General features: G+C 46.2%; 1 protein-coding gene across 9 annotated transcripts in view; it reads left to right on the top strand.

Annotated features, from left to right (window-relative positions):
- Positions 1-20,612, top strand: part of NEK7 (NIMA related kinase 7) — a 103,484-nt gene that overhangs the window by 854 nt on the left and 82,018 nt on the right. For 6 of the 9 annotated variants that reach the window (XM_085854480.1, XM_085854481.1, XM_085854479.1 and 3 more), the window contains one exon: positions 7,701-7,789. In XM_085854480.1, the coding sequence (XP_085710606.1) occupies positions 7,736-7,789 (54 nt within the window). In that variant the 5' untranslated portion in view covers positions 7,701-7,735. Of the gene's footprint in view, positions 1-2,364; positions 2,454-7,700; positions 7,790-20,612 lie in introns of all 9 variants that reach the window. The other 3 variants (XM_085854482.1, XM_085854478.1, XM_085854477.1) reach the window with 1 other exon arrangement.

Raw genomic sequence — 20,612 nt, 5'->3', positions numbered from 1 at the left:
GTCTATCGTCTCTCAATGGTGAAGAATCGCTTAAAAAAAAAAACATTTCTCGGATCCAGATCTTCACCAAAATCTGAAAAAAATTCTTCCTTGTCACAAACCCAACCTGTCCACCAAGTTTCGCACGAATCCATCCATAACATTTTGAGATATCGTGCTCACGGACAAACAGGGGAGAAAAAAACCAAGCATCTGTCCACCTTCAGTGGTGGAGGTAATTAAATATACTGATAATGGGGTAAAGAGTAGGCTTTCCAAATTTGCAGATGACACAAAGCTTGGAGGTGAGGTGGATAGCAGAGGGGGTGGTGATCAGATACAGGAAAGTATTGATACTTGCATAGATTGGGCAAAAGACTGGCAGATGGAATTTAACCTGAGCAAGTGTGAGGTGCTGGGGATGGGAAATATGACCGTTTTTACAGCCATTTTTCCCTGCTGTGCAGGGGTTGGCTTTTTCTTGAGGAAATGTTTTATGGCCGGATGCCCTTCCTGACACCAACCCTGGTCGCCTCTTACGACACACAGGGATATGGTACACCTATTCTAACCGGGGCATACACCGGGACCAGTACACTGGTACTCATTTCGCCGACCTCAGAAGGATGACAGGCTGAGTCAACCCCCTGGTGTTAATTCAGCAGCCAACGGGGCTTGAACTCAGGACCCTGGGATCCCAAGCCGCCACCCTAACCACTAAGCCAACACCAGGCTTCGTGCTGGGGATGGGAAAGAACAATGAAAATAGAGATTACAGGATACAAGGGGTAATTTTGGAGCATGTCACACAGGAGAAGAGTCTGGGGGTGGTAATAGATACGGGAGGTAAGCAGGCAGCACAGTGCCATGCAGCTAGAGGTGAAGCAAATCGGGTTTTAGGTTGTATTCGGAGGGGGATCATTTTATAAATCAAAAGAGGTGGTGTTAACAATGTACAGGAATTTAGTGAGGGCCACATCTAGAATATTGTGTGCAGTTCTGATCACCACAGTTCTGGAAGGACGTAGATGCCATAGAGAGGGTTCAGCGCAGGGCTACGAGATTGATTCCAGGCCGAACTAAACTCAGCTATGAGGAGCGGCTAAAGGAGACAGGGCTTTATACACTATAAAGGAGGCGGTTACGATGACATATGATACAGATGTTTAAGATAATGAAAGATAGAGATAAAATAAGTGCAGATGAATTACTTAACAGAGTCGACAGTGACAGGACCAGGGGCCATAGCCTGAGAGTAAAGAAGAGGAGAGTTAAGATGGTAGCAAGGCAGGGGACTTTCACTCAGAGTAGTTAACGCATGGAATGGCCTCCCTGGAAAGATATGGCAGCAGAAAAAGTAGATAAGTTTAAATCAGAATTGGATAGGTACCTGTAAGTTATGGAGATAGAGGGGAATGGGGATAGTGATAAGACTTTTCGGTAGCTTGAGCATTGATGGGTGATTGTATGCATGTGTATGGAGTGCTGTTGGTGGGGGTCTTGTTGGGGGGGGGGTTGTGTGGTTGATATGTGTTTTTGGCCAAGCCCATGCCCCCTTCCTGAGGGGAAGAAAATAAAAGAATTTTTTTTTTTTACAAAAACTTTAAAAAACAAAATATCAAAACCTTTTTTTTGAAAATTTCATTCATTAAAAACTTTTTTTGCATTTTCTTCCTTGGATCTTGTGTATATTAATTAGTATGGTGTTTGTGCAGGCATGATGGGCTGAATTGCCTCCACCTGTGTTAGATTTCCTTGTATATAGTATAACTAGCATAAGCCCGTGGTAAAAATACCACAATATAAAAAGAAAAGAAAAGAGGAAGCGTTTTTTTTTGCGCTGGTTGAAGAGCTCAAAAATGTGAGGTTATATATTTAACGGCAAAGGAATTTTTTTTGTTTTTCAGGAGTGATTGAGGCAGCGGTCTCTCTATACACCACCATTTTGGGGGGAGGGGGTTCAAATTTTTGTCGGTTTGGATTAATTTGAAGCAACTTTTACGTAATTTTTTTCTCTCCGAGGATCATTTCCGTGTTTCTGTGTGGAACAGACAGACAGCGTTAGCCTATTACATACAAGCAAAAGTACCCTCCCAAAATAATGGGAAAAGTTTAAGTTTATCTCTCAATTTAAATTATTTAAATGACTTCAAAAAGGTTAATTGTGTTTCATTCATGGTTTCACTCAGAGCCAAAGCTCTGATCTACAAATACAACTCGAGCAGAAAAATGGTTGTGGGTGCAACATCGGCCGGCAGAGGTTCGACATGTCTCAAAAGAGTGTAGAATATCCTGCTTGCGAAATAAAATTTGGCATCAATATTATTCATACCTGTTCTGCCATCATTTCAAAAATTAATGTTGAGCTTTGCATTGCGTGCACAGCTTTTCAAATGCAGCATGGGAAGTGGCTACCTGAAGTAGGAGACATGCAGACGAAGGCACAGACAGATACCACAGTTCGCAATATACAGGTACTGGACAAAAAAAATGGAAATTCCTGGGTAAATAAGGGACACCACGTATATTGAAAGCAAGGGCTTCCACACAGGTGTGGTCCATGTGTTTATGATGCAAATAACATCTCAACATGCTTAGGGTCATGTAGAAAAATGCTGCATAGGCCTGGTTTCCCATAATTATGGCTAGCATGACTACAAGAGGAGACCTCAGTGACTGAAAGAGGGGTGATTGTTGGGTTGCATTTTGGCAGGAGCTTCAGTGACAGCTCAATTTGCTGATGTTTCAGGAGCAACGGTTTTCTCGGGTGACGTCTGCACGTAACTCCGAGGGAAAGACAAAAGCAGCAAAGGGCAGCAGTGGGTGAAAGCGCATAATTCAGGATCGTGATAGCCGTGCATTAATTTGCAGTGCAAGGCAATGCAGGTGAGCAACTGCAGATCATTTGATTGTAAATTTAAACCTGGGGTGTGAGTCGCCAGTTTCATAAAAAACGGTCTGCCGAGAACTCCGTAGAGCGGGATACCACAGTCGCGTTGCAGTGCACAAACCGCTTATCACACCTGGCAATGTACGTTTGTGAGTTCATTGGTGCAAAGAGAACATGGGTAATGGACTACTGAGCAGTGGAGAAATGTGATATGATCAGATGAATCATCCTTCACAATGTTCTCGATAAACGGACGAGTGCACGTGTGGCGTCAACATGAAGAACTCTACAACCCTGAGTGCTTGGTTCCAACAGTAAAGGGTTCTGTGGGTTCTGTAATGTTGTGGGACACATTTTCCTGGAATGGTTTCATTGCAGTTGTTTCCTTGGAAGGTGAGGTCAATGCCAATTGCTACTTAATGGTACTGAGAGATCATCTTCACCCCATGTTGCACCGTTTCTTTCCTGCTGGGAGGGGTGTCTTCCAGGATGACAATGCCCCCAATCCACAGAGCATGTACAGTCACCCAATGGTTTGACGAGCATGACGCTGATGTTATCCATATGTCATGGCCTTCTCAGTCATCAGATATGAACCCACTTTAAGCTTTTAATGGATATTCTGGAATGATGCCTGAGACGGTGTTTTCCACCTCCATCAAACAGGTGTGAGTTTGATTGACTTTCTTGTGGAAGAATGCATGTGACCTTATGACATCATGTGAGTAACCTCCTTTTGGAAACATGGCTCTCAGTTTGCATCAAAATCAATAGAACACTGAACAAATTAGAAAGAGCTAGCCTCTGCAAGGGATAAAGATTACTGATCAGAAAATGACAATACGCGATTTTGGAAATTACTTATTTCCGCCCCGATTGCTCAGGGCGCATACGCCGAAACCCCAAGTAACAAAGTACATCTGGGCAGCCTGAACTGCTTTCATGCCTCTCAAATGAGGATTGTAGAATGAAACTAATAAAACAACTTTTCAAAAGGCCAAAAGTACTTGTAAGTGAACCTGCGAGTAAGGGGTGTGCCTCTGCACAATGAAACAGTTGTATAAACTTACTGTTTAACTTGTTCAAACAGTTGATATGTTACAGTCCGTATTGCAAAAAATTCCTGGTCATGTATGCCCATGATAGGCTGCAGATGGTGCATTCTAACCAAACCTTCATGCTTGTTAACACAGATGGGAAGGTCATGGGGCTTGTCGAAGTCCACGGTAAGTTTTAAAATGATGATATTTACGATTAATTATTATTGGGAGTAAGGAGGGGAGGGGGTATGGCAGAGTGGTAGTTGTACAGGCTGTGAGTGTCATTGCAAGTACATTGTATATATATATATATATATATATATATATATATATATATATATATATATATATATATATATATATATATATACATATATATATATATACATATATATATACATATATATATATACATATATATATATACATATATATATATACATATATATATATACATATATATATATATATATATATATATATATATATATATACATATATACATATATATATATACATATATATATATACATATATATATATATATATATATATATATACATATATACATATATATATATATACATATATATATATATATATACATATATATATATATATATATATATATATATATATATATATATATATATATACATATATATATATATATATATATATATATATATATACATATATACATATATATATATATATATATATACATATATATATATATATATATATATATATATATATATATATATATATATATATATATATATATATATATATATATACATATATATATATATATACATATATATATATATATATATATATATATATATATACATATATATATATATATATACATATATATATATATATATATATATATATATATACATATATATATATATACATATATATATATATATATATATATATATATATACATATATATATATATATATATATATATATATATATATATATATATATATATATATATATATATATATATATATATATATATATATATATATATATATATATATATATATATATATATATATATATATATATATATATATATATATATATATATATATATATATATATTGTTGCGAATTCGTGCCCGCCGGCGTGCGGACGGCCGCGTAACTCGAATCGCGACCGCGTCGCCCACCGGACGGACAATTCAGTCGTGAGCCTCCGGGAACTATCGCCCGGAGCCAGTCACGGGTGGGCCTTTCGACCCCACCATAATTGTGCCAATCGGCCACCCGCGTAGCATAGGGTTGTTCGCCAAACTTAACCGACCTAAGTACCCACGCGGATGGTAAACCGGGCGATCGTACCTCGCCGCAGGTCAACTCTGGACACGAACTGCTTAAGCGGTCCGTTCCGTGCTACAGTGATAACCGAGCGGTGTTATCATCGGCCTCGACGGTTCCGATTAATTACCGGGCATATTAAGCCCACTACGAACCCTTTACGTGAAGCAGGATGGAGGGTCAATAAAGAAAAGACGAAGCAAAACGGGAAAAACAGTTCACACAAAGCACATTTATTTCCCGACAAAAGGAAAGCACACATATACAGCCAAACAGTCAAAATGCACATATAACAACCAAAACAAAAGCAACAACGACGCAGAGTTACTACCGACTACGTGCAAACACGGCAACACTTATACAGTTCTACTTTACAGACGGCGCCAACAAACATTTACTCAAAAGCAAAGGAAAGAAGCCACCCTCATAGACAAGGGGGCAGACAGGCCTGTAGGCCAATGGTGCGCGTGACCTGGAGGAGCGGCCAGGTCCACGAGACCGGGGGGGGGAGGGGGGGTCCTACCCGCGTCCTCGTGACGCATTGGCGGGCGAGCCGCAGAAGTGGCCGCCTGGCTGTGCCCCGAATCTGTGTTCCTTGGCGGGTTTCGTTGGCACGGCGTTTGGAGTGGGGTGGGAACGGGGCCCCCTTTTTGCACTATCTCAGCGCGGGGGAAAGGTGGAATTGTTGATGCCCTGGGGGAGGAGAATGGCTGGCTGGCTTGGGTCCCGTGATTAGCGATCTCAAACCGCGACCTCGTCGCCGACCGCCGTCCTTCTCGCCTCGGACCCGAGCTCCTTTCCCTCTTCCCGCAACTCTTCTCAGCCGATTCCAGAACCCAACTCGATGACACTCTGATGACTTCGCCACCCGACTCGACTCACTCTCCACCCGACTAGACTGACCTCATTCGCCTTGCGCTTGCCTTCTTATAGGCCGGCAGGAGCAGCTAATATGCAAATATCCGGATCAGGATGACCTCGGGGGCGGAGCCCATTGGTCGGAGGAAAGGGGGCGTGAATCTCCCCTGATCCTAGAATTTGCATATATCGATTTCACACAGACACGCCTGGAGGCGGGGCCAAGCCGCCCTGCGCTTGCTAATTGGACGGAGGAAAAGTGGGCGTGTAGCGTTCTTGATCCGAATTCTCCCTCGGAAAGGCCGCTATTTGCGCTCGCGGCTCGGTGCGTTCGGCACCAATCGCCGAACAGGCCCGAGACAGCCCGACGCTCAGTGTTCACAGGTGGTGCGGGAATGGCCGTAGAAGGAGAGAGGCGAAGGTGGTGGAGGGTTTTCGGTAGTGGTTGATGGTTATGGTGCCGTTGGGAATGGCGGTGATGCAATGTTTGCGGGATTGAGTTGTGAAGGTAAAGGTTGTGGCTGTTAGTGTTGTTGTTGTTGTTGTCTGAGGGTTGGAGCGTGGTTGTAGTTGGTGACGATGGCTGGCGTGGTGGTTAAGGTGGTTGTTGTGTGATGGCGGTTGAGACGTGGTTGGTTCAAAATAAAGATAGAACAGAAAAAATGGCTATCTCAAAGTGTCGCAGCCCAGATGAATCACATAAATTCCCTCTATACAACGGGTTTGGGGCTAACTACACATGTACTTAGAGATATCCCACCTAAGGGCCCTTCATGGTGTAATGCGAATTTCCACAGCCGTAACAATATATATATATATATGTATATATGTATATATATATATATATATATATATATATATATATATATATATATATATATATATATATATATATATATATATATATATATATATATATATATATATATATGTTTGGTTCTGAATTTCAAGAGATAAATTGTACTTGATTTTTGCATCTATTGGTGAAAGGAGAAGTGTGTGTACGTGTGTTGTAACCACAGCCGCCTAAGACTAATTGTATTAACAGGAAATGGTATGAACCGAACTGCTCTCATCCATGGATAATTCTCATATTCCCATATTTCCAGTCCAATTCTTTTTTCTTTTTTTTTTCATTCAGGAATAGAACAATCATGATTAAGCATTTTGAAATTGCCACACTTTCATCTAAATGCTATAAAAAAAAATTTATAAGACTATTTGAATCAGATTGTATGCTCGTAATGGCAGGTTAAAATTGCCTTGCGAGCCGAACCAAAAGAGTGTAAAACACACACACACACACACACACACACACACACACGGCCTAAATTAGTATTCATACATCATTTTGAAAGTCCGATATTGCAAGTACTACGTGTCTATACAAATTGTGTACACGAGATTAGATCCGTCGCAAGAATTGGGTGATGAATTTGACGGGCCTTGGGTGAAGAGTTAAAACTTGAGGCAAATTATGGTCTCTCCTTTGTTACAAAACTGGTAGAATTGTATTTTGTGTAAATTTTGGTTGTTTTTGTGTTTATTTGAAATGCATAATATAGAATTTGTATTCAACGTGGTGTCCCCCAGGTGTGTAGGGTGCAGCCTCGATAAGGTCAAATGCCATGGAGGATCAGCAGCAGGGATACCAAGCACAGCCACAGCAAGTGCATCAGCAGGTACAGACTTTCACACAAAGCTTTCTCAATCTGGTGGAAATCTTGTGCAATTTAGCATTATATGGATGTTGAAATTCTGACCAACACTCATTACTTGAGATCAGAGCGAAATCTTTGATTTACAATATGGTGCCAGTAAAGGCTTAATTGTGTTGTTGAGACTTATAGTGCTGGGACACGGAAGATAAACCTCAGTTCGGATCTGGCTCGGTAATTTTGGCAAAAAATTTGCTGGGTTCCAGATCAGCTCGGAACTCTGATATGTTTGCAAATTTCTTCATAAGGCCGAATCCGAGCGAAGCAAGGTCGAGGCGAGGCCGTTTATTCTTGATACGTGAAACACCCGGCAACTCGTGCCTACAGAAAAGACTTTTTGGAACACCAGCCGCATTTTCCATCCAATCATCATGTAACTTTGTATATGTATGTATATGTATGTATATGTATATATATATATATATATATATATATATATATATATATATATATATATATATATATATATATATATATATATATATATATATATATATATATCGGTGGGTAAGCGCTCCTATGTTGAAGGATTCGTGTTAGTCGCTCAAGCAGTTTTGTGGAGAAAACCAATTTAAAAGTGAGGGCCTCTGCTGGCGTTTCACAACATGGTCAAGGATGGTTGTGGATGCCTCCACAACACACACATTACTCGTCTATTTTAATTTTTTATATATTTTATTACATGATCGAAGCTCATCAAAAAACTAGAATCAAGCATAATGTACATCAATCACACATGGCCTCCATTGAAGCTGCGTTGACAGGTACAGCTGGCCACAGTACTACTCACATTACAATACATCAATGTCATATACAGGGAATAACAGTGAGGAATTAGTTATTTGATCGTGTAAAGTTTACTTCCATCCCTTTCATTCTATGATCTACTGTGTATATAGAAGGATCCGAGTTACTCCGTTATTCAAAGGGTTATTGAAACATTCATCAGAGAGAGGTCTACGGACCCTGGCTGACTCCCCTGTCTGTTGGGGTAGTCTTTTATTTTCCTTGGGTTTTGCTTTCGAATGAATGTTGGTGGCTCCGTGTCCATAAGTAAAACCTGTTTAAGTGGCTGTACATAAATTGTTTATAGTCGGTTGTAGTGCTTTCACTTTATTGAATGCATATGTGCATGACTGTATACGTGCTGTGAATAATAAATGTGCTTGTGTGAATGTTATCCGTCCGTCGTGTCTTTTTCCCCCATTGGAACGCCATATTGCATCTCGGAATATTAGTTGGGTATTAAATAGAATCGGATCCGGCGAGGTCGGGCGATAATACCCGCTCGGTTATCACTGTAGAACGGAACGGACCGCTTGAGCGGTTCGTGTCCAAACCGACCTGCTCCGAGGTACGGTCTCCCGGTAGGCTACCCGCGCAGGTACTTAGGTATATCGATATTCTGCAATTGACCCTATTTTGCGCGGGTAGAAAATTGGCTCGGCCGTGGTGGGGTTGAAGACCCACCCGTGACAGGGTTCCGGCGTTGTTCCAGAAGGTCATGACTGAATTGTCCGTCCGGTGGGCGAGCGGCTACTATTAGTGGGAACCAGCCGTTCGCACGCCGGCGGGCGCGAATTTGTAACAATATATTGGGAGGAAATGAAGTGATTTGAGGATTGGAGTGATGTGATGTAATTTGAGTCTGGCAGCCATATTCTGAATGAGTTGTATGAGTAGAGGATTAATGGGGCTTCTGAGGCAGCCATTCAAATGAATGGGGAAAAAGGGAAAACCTCTGACTCAAGCCCCAAAAGCCCAAAATAGGAGACTGATTTTCTCCCCCTCCCATACAAACAAATGTAAACTTGAGACTTACTGATTAAAGCACTTCTTTCCTTTCATATTTTCATTCCATTCAAAGAGCGAACCAATGAATATTTGTCCATGTTCTCCTTTAGGGAATAAATTAATTTTCTTATTACATTCATCACCATCGCGTATATTCACAAAGATTACTTTGGAACTTGGTTCTTGGTTTATGTGTCTTTGTGGAGCAGAGATGAAATGATAAACTTCTCTTAATGCTCTTGCTTGACCACCTCCTGAGCCACATATCATTTTGAGATTGTAATAAATTGTTTTTCCATTGTTCAATTGATAACCATCAAAGTGTTCAGTCCATTCGAGGATATTAATTTTTTAATTCACATCCTCCAACTTATTTGTATTTAAATTTATCCGCTTATTTGTTGTATCTACTTTTACCCCGGTTATTTCTTCAATAAGACTTATTTGATATTTCTCACATTCTTTATGTTTTCCATTTAAATACCAAGGTTGATTACATCTCCACTCTTTGGTTTGGTTATTGCTTGGTTCTATCATTTATAAATCAGTAAAAAGATGGCGGTAGCCTGTTAAAATTCCCAACCCAATATGTTAACACTTATTTTTTTATTATTTTTTTATGTTAACACTGATTCTTCTATGTTACATTTTAATATATATATATATATATATATATATATATATATATATATATATATATATATATATATATATATATATATATATATATATATATATATATATATATATATATATATATATATATTGTTGCAAATTCGCGCCCGCCGTCGTGCGAGCGGCCACGTAACTCGAATCGCGGCACGTCGCCCACCGGACGGACAATTCCGTCGTGACCCTCTCGGACTAACGCCGGGAACTAGTCACGGGTGGGCCTTTCTGCCTCACCACGATCGTGCCAATCGGCCCCCCGCGTGGGATAGGGTTGTTCGCCAAATTCGACCTACCTAAGTACCCACACGGAGGGTAGACCGGGCGATCGCACCTCGCCGCAGGTCGACTTCGGACACGGGCCACTTTAAGCGACCCGTTCCGTACTATCGGGATAACCGAGCGGTATTATCGTCAACCTCGACGGTTCCGATTAGTTATTGGGCGTATTTAGCCCACGACCAACCCTTTACGTGAAGTAAGATGGAGATTCAATTAAAGAAAAGACGAAGCGAAACGGGAAAAACAGTTCAACATAATTCACATTTATTCCGCGGCAAACGGAAAGCACACATATACAATTACAACAATTATGCACCAAAAGCAAATGTAAAAGAAGAAACACAACAATTATGCACCAAAAGCAATTGCAACAAAAGAAACACAATGCAGATCTACTACCGACTACCCGAGCACACGGCAACACTTGCACAGTTTTACTTTACAGACGGCGCCGAAAAGACATATACTCAAAAGCAAAAGAAAAAGGGGCCACCCTCTACGACAAGGGGGCAGACGTGGTCTGTGGGCGCGAGACCGGGCAGAGCCTACCCGTCTTGTGATGAGCCCCAAAATGGCGACGGCGCCCCGACTCCGCGCTCCTTCGCGGGCCTCGCTGGCACTGCCTGGAATGGGATGGGAACGGGGCCCCCTTTTCGCACTATCTCAGCGCGGGGGGGGAAGCAGGGGGGGGGATAGCTGGCTTGCTTGGGTCCCGCGACGAGCGACTCCACTGCGCCCTCGACCGCGTTCCCAGCTTCTCCTCTCTGTAGCTCCCCGACAGACTCCAAACCCCGACAGACCGACTCTCCTCCAGACCCGTCTTGACTGCTGCTGCCACACTTCGCCACCACCACAACTCGCCCGAGCCCGAAACAGAAAACTCTCCGAATTCGTCCCGCGCTCGGCGCTTTATAGTGCAGCAGGAGAAACCATATGCAGATTTTCGGATCAGGATGGGCTCGGGGGCGGAGCCACGCTCGCCCATTAGACGGAGGAAAAGTGGGCGTGAATCATTCCTGATCCGCGAATTTGCATATATCGATTCGACTCCGACGCGCCTAGAGGCGGGGCCAAATCGCCCCACGCTTAATGATTGGACGGATCAGAAGTGGGCGTGTATCATTCCTGATCCGACTTCCCCTCGGAAAGGCCGCTCTTTGTACCCGCGGCTCAGCGCGCGCCCCGCACAAGGCCAGGACAGCCCGACGCTCGGCGGCCACAAGCGGCGTGGGAATGTCGGCAGAAGGAGGAGAGGTGAATGTGGAGGAGGGTCCAAAGTGGCGGTCCCTGGCCACGGCGACGCTTGGAATGGCGGTGATGCGATGGTTGCAAGAGCGGGTTGTGAAGGTAAAGGCCGTGGCTGTTGGCGTTGTTGTTGTTGTGAAGCGGCGTTGCGGTTGGTGGTTGTTGTGTGATGGCGGTTGAGACGTGGTTGGTTCAAAACAAAGATAGAACAGAAAAACGGCTATCTTAAAGGGTCGCAGCCCGAATGAATGACATTTATTCCCTCTAAACAACGGGATTTGGGCTAACTACACATGTACTTACAGAGATATCTCACCTACAGGACCTGAATGGTGGTTTGCGAATTTCCTCAACCACAACACTACCCCCTCCCCTTTTTACAGACTCGTCCCGAGTCGTCAAATTTTCGTGTGCCATCATGTGTAGTTCTCCCCTAGTACATTTTACCTACGGATCCCTGAGTGTGACATTCATGGTATTCGTGTCCCCAAAATAAATAACCTGAGGGCTGAATTACTAACTAAACAAACCCACTCACACGGACGACTTAAATAAAATTGCCGGCGCTAAGACAGACATGCCGGGGGCGCACTCATATGTACAGTACATCTTAACCTTAACTTACAAATTTTACACTAAACCATGGCCCAGGATCAATGGACTCTGCAAAAAGAAAGCAGTTCGCAGGGAGCCAGGCTGCTCGCATGCAGTCTCTGGCTCAAACAATGCAGGTGACAGGGAACGTGGTCGGCTGCTCACACGCAGTCCTCAGCCTCTCCTTTTGAATTGAACGCAGTGAACCACAACGGTGCATGGGCTGCACAAACGCAGTCTCCGTGCCAGCTCAAGTGGCACACGCAATGAACACGATGGATGGATGGATGGATGGATGGATGAATGGATGGATGCAAACACGGTGCACGGGCCGCCACTGCAGGCCCGTGTTGTAGCTGCCAACAGGGCAGTTCTTGCAGCTTTCAAACTGTTGCCTTAATCCTAGCGCACATGGGAATGAACAGGGGGGAGGGGCAAAGCAAAATTGAACGGGCCTGGTGAACAGGGGCAGTGGGCATGGCATGGCAAAGGTGAGCAGGCAACCACAGCCTGCAGAACCAGGCCGCTGCAGGCAAACAGCCGGCAGATAAACTGGCCAGCACAGGCCTTGAAGTAAACAGCTGCAGACGATCAGGCCGGCACAGGCCTTGCAGCCAAACAACAGCTGCCGATGAAGTGGGCCGGCACAGGCCTTGCAGCAACACAGCCGGCAGATGAAGCTGGCCAGCCTTTGCCGTTCAGTGGAGGTTGGTGGAGGGAGTGCGGTGGTGCTGGCCACTCAGAAGGCGGGCTCGGATCTGCCTACTGTCTCCCTCCCACCTATCGCCTTTGCCTGTCACTGTCCCTACCCACCCCCTTAATTTGTCAAACCCAATTTAGCCCCAAATAATTTTTTTGTTTTATTTTTATTTTTACTTCCCCACTATAATTCGTCCCCTAACCCCCTTTATCGTCCTTGTTCGGCAAACCTGTCCTGTCACCTAGCCTACTCCCAACCCCTACGTTCCCTTCCCAGAGGGGAATAAGGGAGAGCTAGCGTCCTGTGTCAAGGCCCGACTCAAGCCTCAGGATGGCCTCCCCAGACTTCAGCGATCTAACCCCAAAGTGGGTCCAGCGGCCCACAACGAGAGCGAAGGGATGGATGGTGCGGAGGGGTACATCTCCTAATATACCCTAACCATTTAACTGTTAAACTACCCCGGGGCTTTCAACAAGCGCCTCGCGCTTAAACTATTGGTTCTAAAAACCCAGATTCCCGTTGCCTGTGTTGGTGTCCTCTCAAATTTTGGGCCTCGCCCCCCCCCCCCAATTTTCTTTCCGTGCCCTCACACGGTCTCATGGCTGGGACGCGTGGCTCCCTTTGGCAGGCACGACCCTCTGCCAATTCCCCTACGATGGCACCCCCGGGCACTACACTGCCTCCGAGCCTACCAGCTCCCTAAACACCGGGGAGTGCCCCCCATGGCACCTCCCCTGAAACGCACACGTGGAAGGCTGGCTTCCCGGGCCCCTTTCCGAGGGTCACCCGTGCCCACAACACTGCCCACGCAGCTAATGGCGCCCCAGGCCCCACACCAAGCGGACGCACCCGTGCCCACTACGCTATCCCAGCCCCCCATGGGCCCTTGGCCTACTACGGCCGACTAGCCTGGTGCCCGGGGTACCCACTCAGCGATACTCACCTTTCGCAGCCACGCTCCCAGCCCGCAAACAGGGCTCCTGCACCCCTCCAAACAGGTTTCGAGCCTACTTCCCCACCAACAGCAAAATGACCTCCATTTTTCAATTTGACTAACCCAGCTAACTCACTCTACACTGACCCCGGGGTCCCTTGGGCGGGAGTCACTCCTCCCCCCAATCACTCATCGCACCATGCATTCCCCATTCGCTCCACTCACACAGACCCGCTGGCCTCACTCAACATGTACACGTTTCCACTTCACAACCCTTCAACACACACACCGCTGAACTCTGCCATCCTTCTAACTACCTCCCCTAACTAACTCGTGCTCCCACGTCGTCCCTTAAACTACAGCACGTTCCTTTTAACACTACGTAGCTAAACTACGTCCTCTCGACACATTCACTGTCAGTCACTGTCTCCAAATAATCCCATTAATCAATTTCCCAACCTAAATCTCAACTAAATCCCTCTACCTAATCCATTCCACGGGCCCAATGAGGACTTACCCCTGCCCCATGAAGCCGGTCTAACTAAGCTAACCCTTCCCCCTAGCTAGTTTCCATCCTGTGCCCAGTAAGGGGGTCTTCCACCCCTTCCCCGGGAATCCTGTGCACCCGAAAGTGAGGCTTGCATTTCTTTTTCCCACATGCGCAGCACCAGCGCGGCAACTCACAGCTCGCGCACTTTGCACCTGCCCGTGACGTCATGCAGCTGCACGTGTACCTCGTCCCTCCTTGGACGGTACCATCCGGCAGGGATACCCCTCCTGCCGGATTCCAACCCCACGTGCAGCCATGACCTCACCGTGCGCATAAAAAAACACAAGCCCCACGTCTCGAGGGGTTCCCAACGCGAACACATGTGCTTTGCCCGTTGGAGCTTAACACACCCGCTCGCGTGGAGAACCCGTCCGGTCCAAATCCGAAATCCTGCCTAAACTTTGTCCGTCCGCGGGATCGGCAACTCCACCGCGTGCGTTTCTGGACCGGGACTTCACTCCCGCAAGCGAGCACGTGGGGGCCTCGTGCGTTGCACAGCACGAACCTCGCGCTCGCTGCTGGGTGAACCCGGCGCGGTTCCCGAAACAGCTACAGCCGCTACTCGGCTTTCGTTCCTCTGTCGCCGTTCCACCCACGCACACCTGCGTGTCACGACACTCACACACCATTCCATTACATTCACACCGGGAGACGCGGCTGCATGTTCACACATGCTGACCGACATCTCCCTCACACACAGCGACCTTGCACACGCTGTCTCTCTCACACTCGGCTGCTTCATCACTCGTGCCATTTCCCTCACACAAACCATACTACTCATACACGCGGGGGCACTCGCCCGCGGTGTCTCACTCACAAACCGTCCCTCACTCACACACGTGGGGGCACTCGCCCGCAGTGCCTCATCCACACACGGCATGCTGGGGAGCACGCCGTTCTGCACACTTACCACCACACAACTCACACACGGGGTCACTTCCACACATGGGGACGCACTCACACCTGGGGTCTCGTCCACACACGGGGTCTTACTCACACCTTGCACCATACACACCGGGACAACCACACTGGGGATTTGTGTCCCCACAAGGGTCTCCGGGGCCTCTATACCCCCCAAGCTCTCCGTGCACCCGTTCGCAGCACTTCTCCTCTCGAACTCGCAAAGCACGACCGAACCCACCTGGTCGTGACTCGCCTCAAGGGGGCATACTCCCTCCCCTCGTTCCTGGAGGAGGGTATCCCGCTGATCGCACTGGGTCCCTACACGCTCCGCGAGCTCACCCTCATCGTCCTCCACTACCTCCGTGTGTGTGTGTGCGTCTCTAACCCCATCATTATCATGCAGTCTCTCCTCTATTTTTTCTGTCTCCCGTGTCTCTATACATTTTCTCTCCTGGTTCCTTTTTTCTGTCTCTTCTTGGTTCCTTTTTCCTTCCCATCTGAGTCGTTCTTTCTCTCTGAGCCCCATTAGCTGTTCGTTCTCCCTCCGGAGCTCCTCAATCTCCGTTGACTCCAATCTCGCTCTCCGTTTTAGTTGTTCAATTTCACACTCATATAGTTGTTGTTTTCTCTCCCACTGTTCCTCCTGCTCTTTGTTTTCCAATCTCATTGTTTCTTTCAATTGGCTCATTTCCTTCCTGTGTTTCATTCGCTGTTCTCTCACTACTCTTCCTCGTTTCCTCTCCTGTCCTTCCTTCTACAGTTTCATGGTTTGCTTCATTTGGTTAATCTCCTTTTTCTGTTTCATTCGCTGCTGTCTCATTACTCTTACTTGTTTCCTCTCCTGTCTTTCCTTATCCAGTTTCATGGTTTGCTTCATTTGGTTAATCTCCTTTTTGTGTTTCATTTGCTGTTGTCTCATTACTCTTCCTTGTTTCCTCTCCTGTCCTTCCTTCTCCAGTTTCGTTGTTTGCTTCATTTGATTAATCTCCCTTTTGTGTTTCATTGCTGCTGTCTCATTACTCTTCCTTGTTTCCTCTCCTGTCCTTCCTTCTCCAGTTTCGTTGTTTGCTTCATTTGGTTAATCTCCCTTTTGTGTTTCATTTGCTGCTGTCTCATTACTCTTCCTTGTTTCCTCTCCTGTCCTTCCTTCTCCAGTTTCGTTGTTTGCTTCATTTGGTTAATCTCCCTTTTGTGTTTCATTGCTGCTGTCTCATTACTCTTCCTTGTTTCCTCTCCTGTCCTTCCTTCTCCAGTTTCATTGTTTGCTTCATTTGGTTAATCTCCCTTTTGTGTTTCATTTGCTGCTGTCTCATTACTCTTCCTTGTTTCCTCTCCTGTCCTTCCGTCTCCAGTTTCGTTGTTTGCTTCATTTGGTTAATCTCCTTTTTGTGTTTCATTTGCTGCTGTCTCATTACTCTTCCTTGTTTCCTCTCCTGTCCTTCCTTCTCCAGTTTCGTTGTTTGCTTCATTTGGTTAATCTCCTTTTTGTGTTTCATTTGCTGCTGTCTCATTACTCTTCCTCGTTCCCTCTCCTGTCCTTCCTTCTCCAGTTTCATGGTTTTCTTGATTTGGTTCATCTCCATTTTGTGTTTCATTCGCTGCTGTTTCATTACTCTTCCTAGTTTCCTCTCCTGTCTTTCCTTATCCAGTTTCATGTTTTTCTTCATTTGGTTCATCTCCATTTTGTGTTTCATTTGCTGTTCTTTGTCTATCTCCTCGTACTCCTCAGCTTTTCTTTCAATTGGTCAACCTCAGATTCATGTTCTTTTTGTTTTCTATTCCATTGTTCCTCTCGTTCGTCCCTCTCCAATCTCGTTGTGTCCTTCAATCTCCTGATTTCTCCTTCCTGCTTCATTCCTTGCTCCTTTACTTTCTCCTCGTATTCAAACCTTTTTTTTTCCTTTTGTCGTTCAGTTTCAAATTCATACTCTTTCAGTTTTCTATTCCACTGTCTTTCTTGTTCCTCCTTCTGCAATCTCGTCATTTCTTTCAACTGACTGATTTCTTTCTCCTGTCTCATTCGTTCTTCTCTCGTTACTCTTTCTTGTTCCTCATTCTTTAGTCTGGCCTTCGCTTCCAGCTGTTCGATCTGTACAGTGTGGTTTCTTAAAGTTTCATTTTCCGTTCTCTTCCTTTCCTCTTTTAACACTCTCAGTTCGTTTTGTAGTTCCCTCTCTTTGTTTTGGTGTTTCTGTAACTCAGAAATTTTCTTTTCCAATTCCTTTTTCATCTCCGCACACTCTGACCTTGCTTTGGCTTCTAACTGTTCTTCCGGCTTGCGCTTGTGGTTTTCTACCCGTCTTCCCAGTTCCTCTGTCTCCGTTTTTACCTCCAGTCCCAGCTTATCAACTCTCTTCGTCATGTCCTGAAGTCTTTTCTCACACTCCACCGTTTCGACCTTCAATCCCTCCTCTGTCTCCTCCTGGCTTTCTTTTAATTTTTCTAATACCTTCTTTACCTCGTGTCTCGTCTTACACGTCTCCCGAATTATTTTCTCGCCCGCCCCGACCGCGGGCCTGACAGCCGTTGCACTCCCCCCCCAGCTCGTTCGTCCCAGCACGTGGCAGCGCCATTTTCTCGCCCGTGGTCCGCGTTTCGCTCCTCGCCATTGCCATAATGCCTGCCTGCAGGCCTATGCCCATGCTCTGCATCTCACCCCGCATTTTTTTCATTTGGTTTTTTGCTTCGAGTGCGTTTCCATCCATTTTTTTATTTTCCATTTGTTGCGTATTTCTCTTCATTTCGTTGTTCCTTTCTTTCATTTCGGCATTCCTGTAATCCAGTTTGTCATTTATGCTCTGCGCGAGTTCCATAATCTGCCGCATTGTCACCTGCCCTGGCCACTCCCACTGACTGCATTTAGTGGTGGAGTTATAATAAAAAAACCGACCAGATGAACGGCATCGATGCCTTTCCCAACCTTCTGGTACGGGTTTCTCTTGCACGGTGATCTCGTCCTGAGCCATGGATTCTACATTACTATTACACATACCTAATCCACCCGGCACCCGCTCGCCTTGAGACGCCATCTTGCTTCTCGTAAAGGGTTAATTTAGCTCGCTCGTAATTTGGAGGGAATCGGGGGTCGCTCCTCTCACCCCTGGACCGATTCCTGTGAATTTAGCTGGAGACAGGAGAGCCCGTTTTCCCGCTCTCCGACACCAGTGCCGCAAGGAGGGGGATGAGTTTGTATCCCACTCCTGACACCAGTGTTGCGAATTCGCGCCCGCCGGCGTGCGAGCGGCCACGTAACTCGAATCGCGGCACGTAGCCCACCGAACGGACAATTCCGTCGTGACCCTCTCGGACTAACGCCGGGACCTAGTCATGGGTGGGCCTTTCAGCCTCACCACGATCGTGCCAATCGGCCCCCCGCGTGGGATAGGGTTGTTCGCCAAATTCGACCTACCTAAGTACCCACACGAAGGGTAGACCGAGCGATCGCACCTCGCCGCAGGTCGACTTCGGACACGGGCCACTTTAAGCGACCCGTTCCGTACTATCGGGATAACCGAGCGGTGTTATCGTCAACCGCGACGGTTCCGATTTGTTATTGGGCGTATTTAGCCCACGACCAACCCTTTACGTGAAGTAAGATGGAGAATCAATTAAAGAAAAGACGAAGCGAAACGGGAAAAACAGTTCAACATAATTCACATTTATTCCGCGGCAAACGGAAAGCACACATATACAATTACAACAATTATGCACCAAAAGCAAATGTAAAAGAAGAAACACAACAATTATGCACCAAAAGCAATTGCAACAAAAGAAACACAATGCAGATCTACTACCGACTACGCTAGCACACGGCAACACTTACAGTTTTACTTTACAGACGGCGCCGACAACACATATACTCAAAAGCAAAAGAAAAAGGGGCCACCCTCTACGACAAGGGGGAAGACGTGGTCTGTGGGCGCGAGACCGGGCAGAGCCTACCCGTCTTTTGATGAGCCGTAAAATGGCGACGGCGCCCCGACTCCGCGCTCCTCCGCGGGCCTCGCTGGCACTGCCTGGAATGGGATGGGAACTGGGCCCCCTTTTCGCACTATCTCAGCGCGGGGGGGGGGGGAAACAGGGCGGGGGGTTGTTGATGCTCTGGGGAAAGAGGATAGCTGGCTTGCTTGGGTCCCGCGACGAGCGACTCCACTGCGCCCTCGACCGCGTTCCCAGCTTCTCCTCTCTGTAGCTCCCTGACAGACCGACTCTCCTCCAGACCTGTCTTGACTGCTGCTGCCACACTTCGCCGCCGCCACAACTCGCCAGAGCCCGAAACAGAAAACTCTCCGAATTCGCCCCGCGCTCGGCGCTTTATAGTGCAGCAGGAGAAACCATATGCAGATTTTCGGATCAGGATGGGCTCGGGGGCGGAGCCACGCTCGCCCATTGGACGGAGGAAAAGTGGGCGTGAATCATTCCTGATCCGCGAATTAGCATATATCGATTCTACTCCGACGCGCTTGGAGGCGGGGCCAAATCGCCCCGCGCTTAATGATTGGACGGATCAGAAGTGGGCGTGTATCATTCCTGATCCGACTTCCCCTCGGAAAGGCCGCTCTTTGTACCCGCGGCTCAGCGCGCACCCCGCACGAGGCCAGGACAGCCCGACGCTCGGCGCCCACAAGCGGCGCGGGAATGGCGGCAGAAGGATGAGAGGTGAAGGTGGCGGAGGGTCCAAAGTGGCGGTCCCTGGCCACGGCGACGCTTGGAATGGCGGTGATGCGATGGTTGCGAGAGCGGGTTGTGAAGGTAAAGGCCGTGGCTGTTGGCGTTGTTGTTGTTGTGAAGCGGAATTGCAGTTGGTGGTTGTTGTGTGATGGCGGTTGAGACGTGGTTGGTTCAAAATAAAGATAGAACAGAAAAACGGCTATCTTAAAGGGTCGCAGCCCGAATTAATCACATTTATTCCCTCTAAACAGCGGGTTTGGGCTAACTACACATGTACTTACAGAGGTATCTCACCTACAGGACCTGAATGGTGGTTTGCGAATTTCCTCAACCACAACAATATATATATATATATATACTTATATTTTTATGTTAACCCAATATGTTAACACTTATTATTTTTTTGTATACCTTGTCGAGGCTCGTATGAGAGCAAACGCACAAC

The sequence above is a fragment of the Eptatretus burgeri genome, chromosome 14 (genome assembly GCF_056783735.1).
Source record: "Eptatretus burgeri isolate ZD-2024b chromosome 14, Ebu_testis_v1, whole genome shotgun sequence".
In the NCBI taxonomy this organism is placed as follows: Eukaryota; Metazoa; Chordata; class Myxini; order Myxiniformes; family Myxinidae; genus Eptatretus; species Eptatretus burgeri.
The sequence above is the reverse complement of the archived record's forward strand: the minus strand, read 5'-3'. Positions and strand labels throughout refer to the sequence as shown.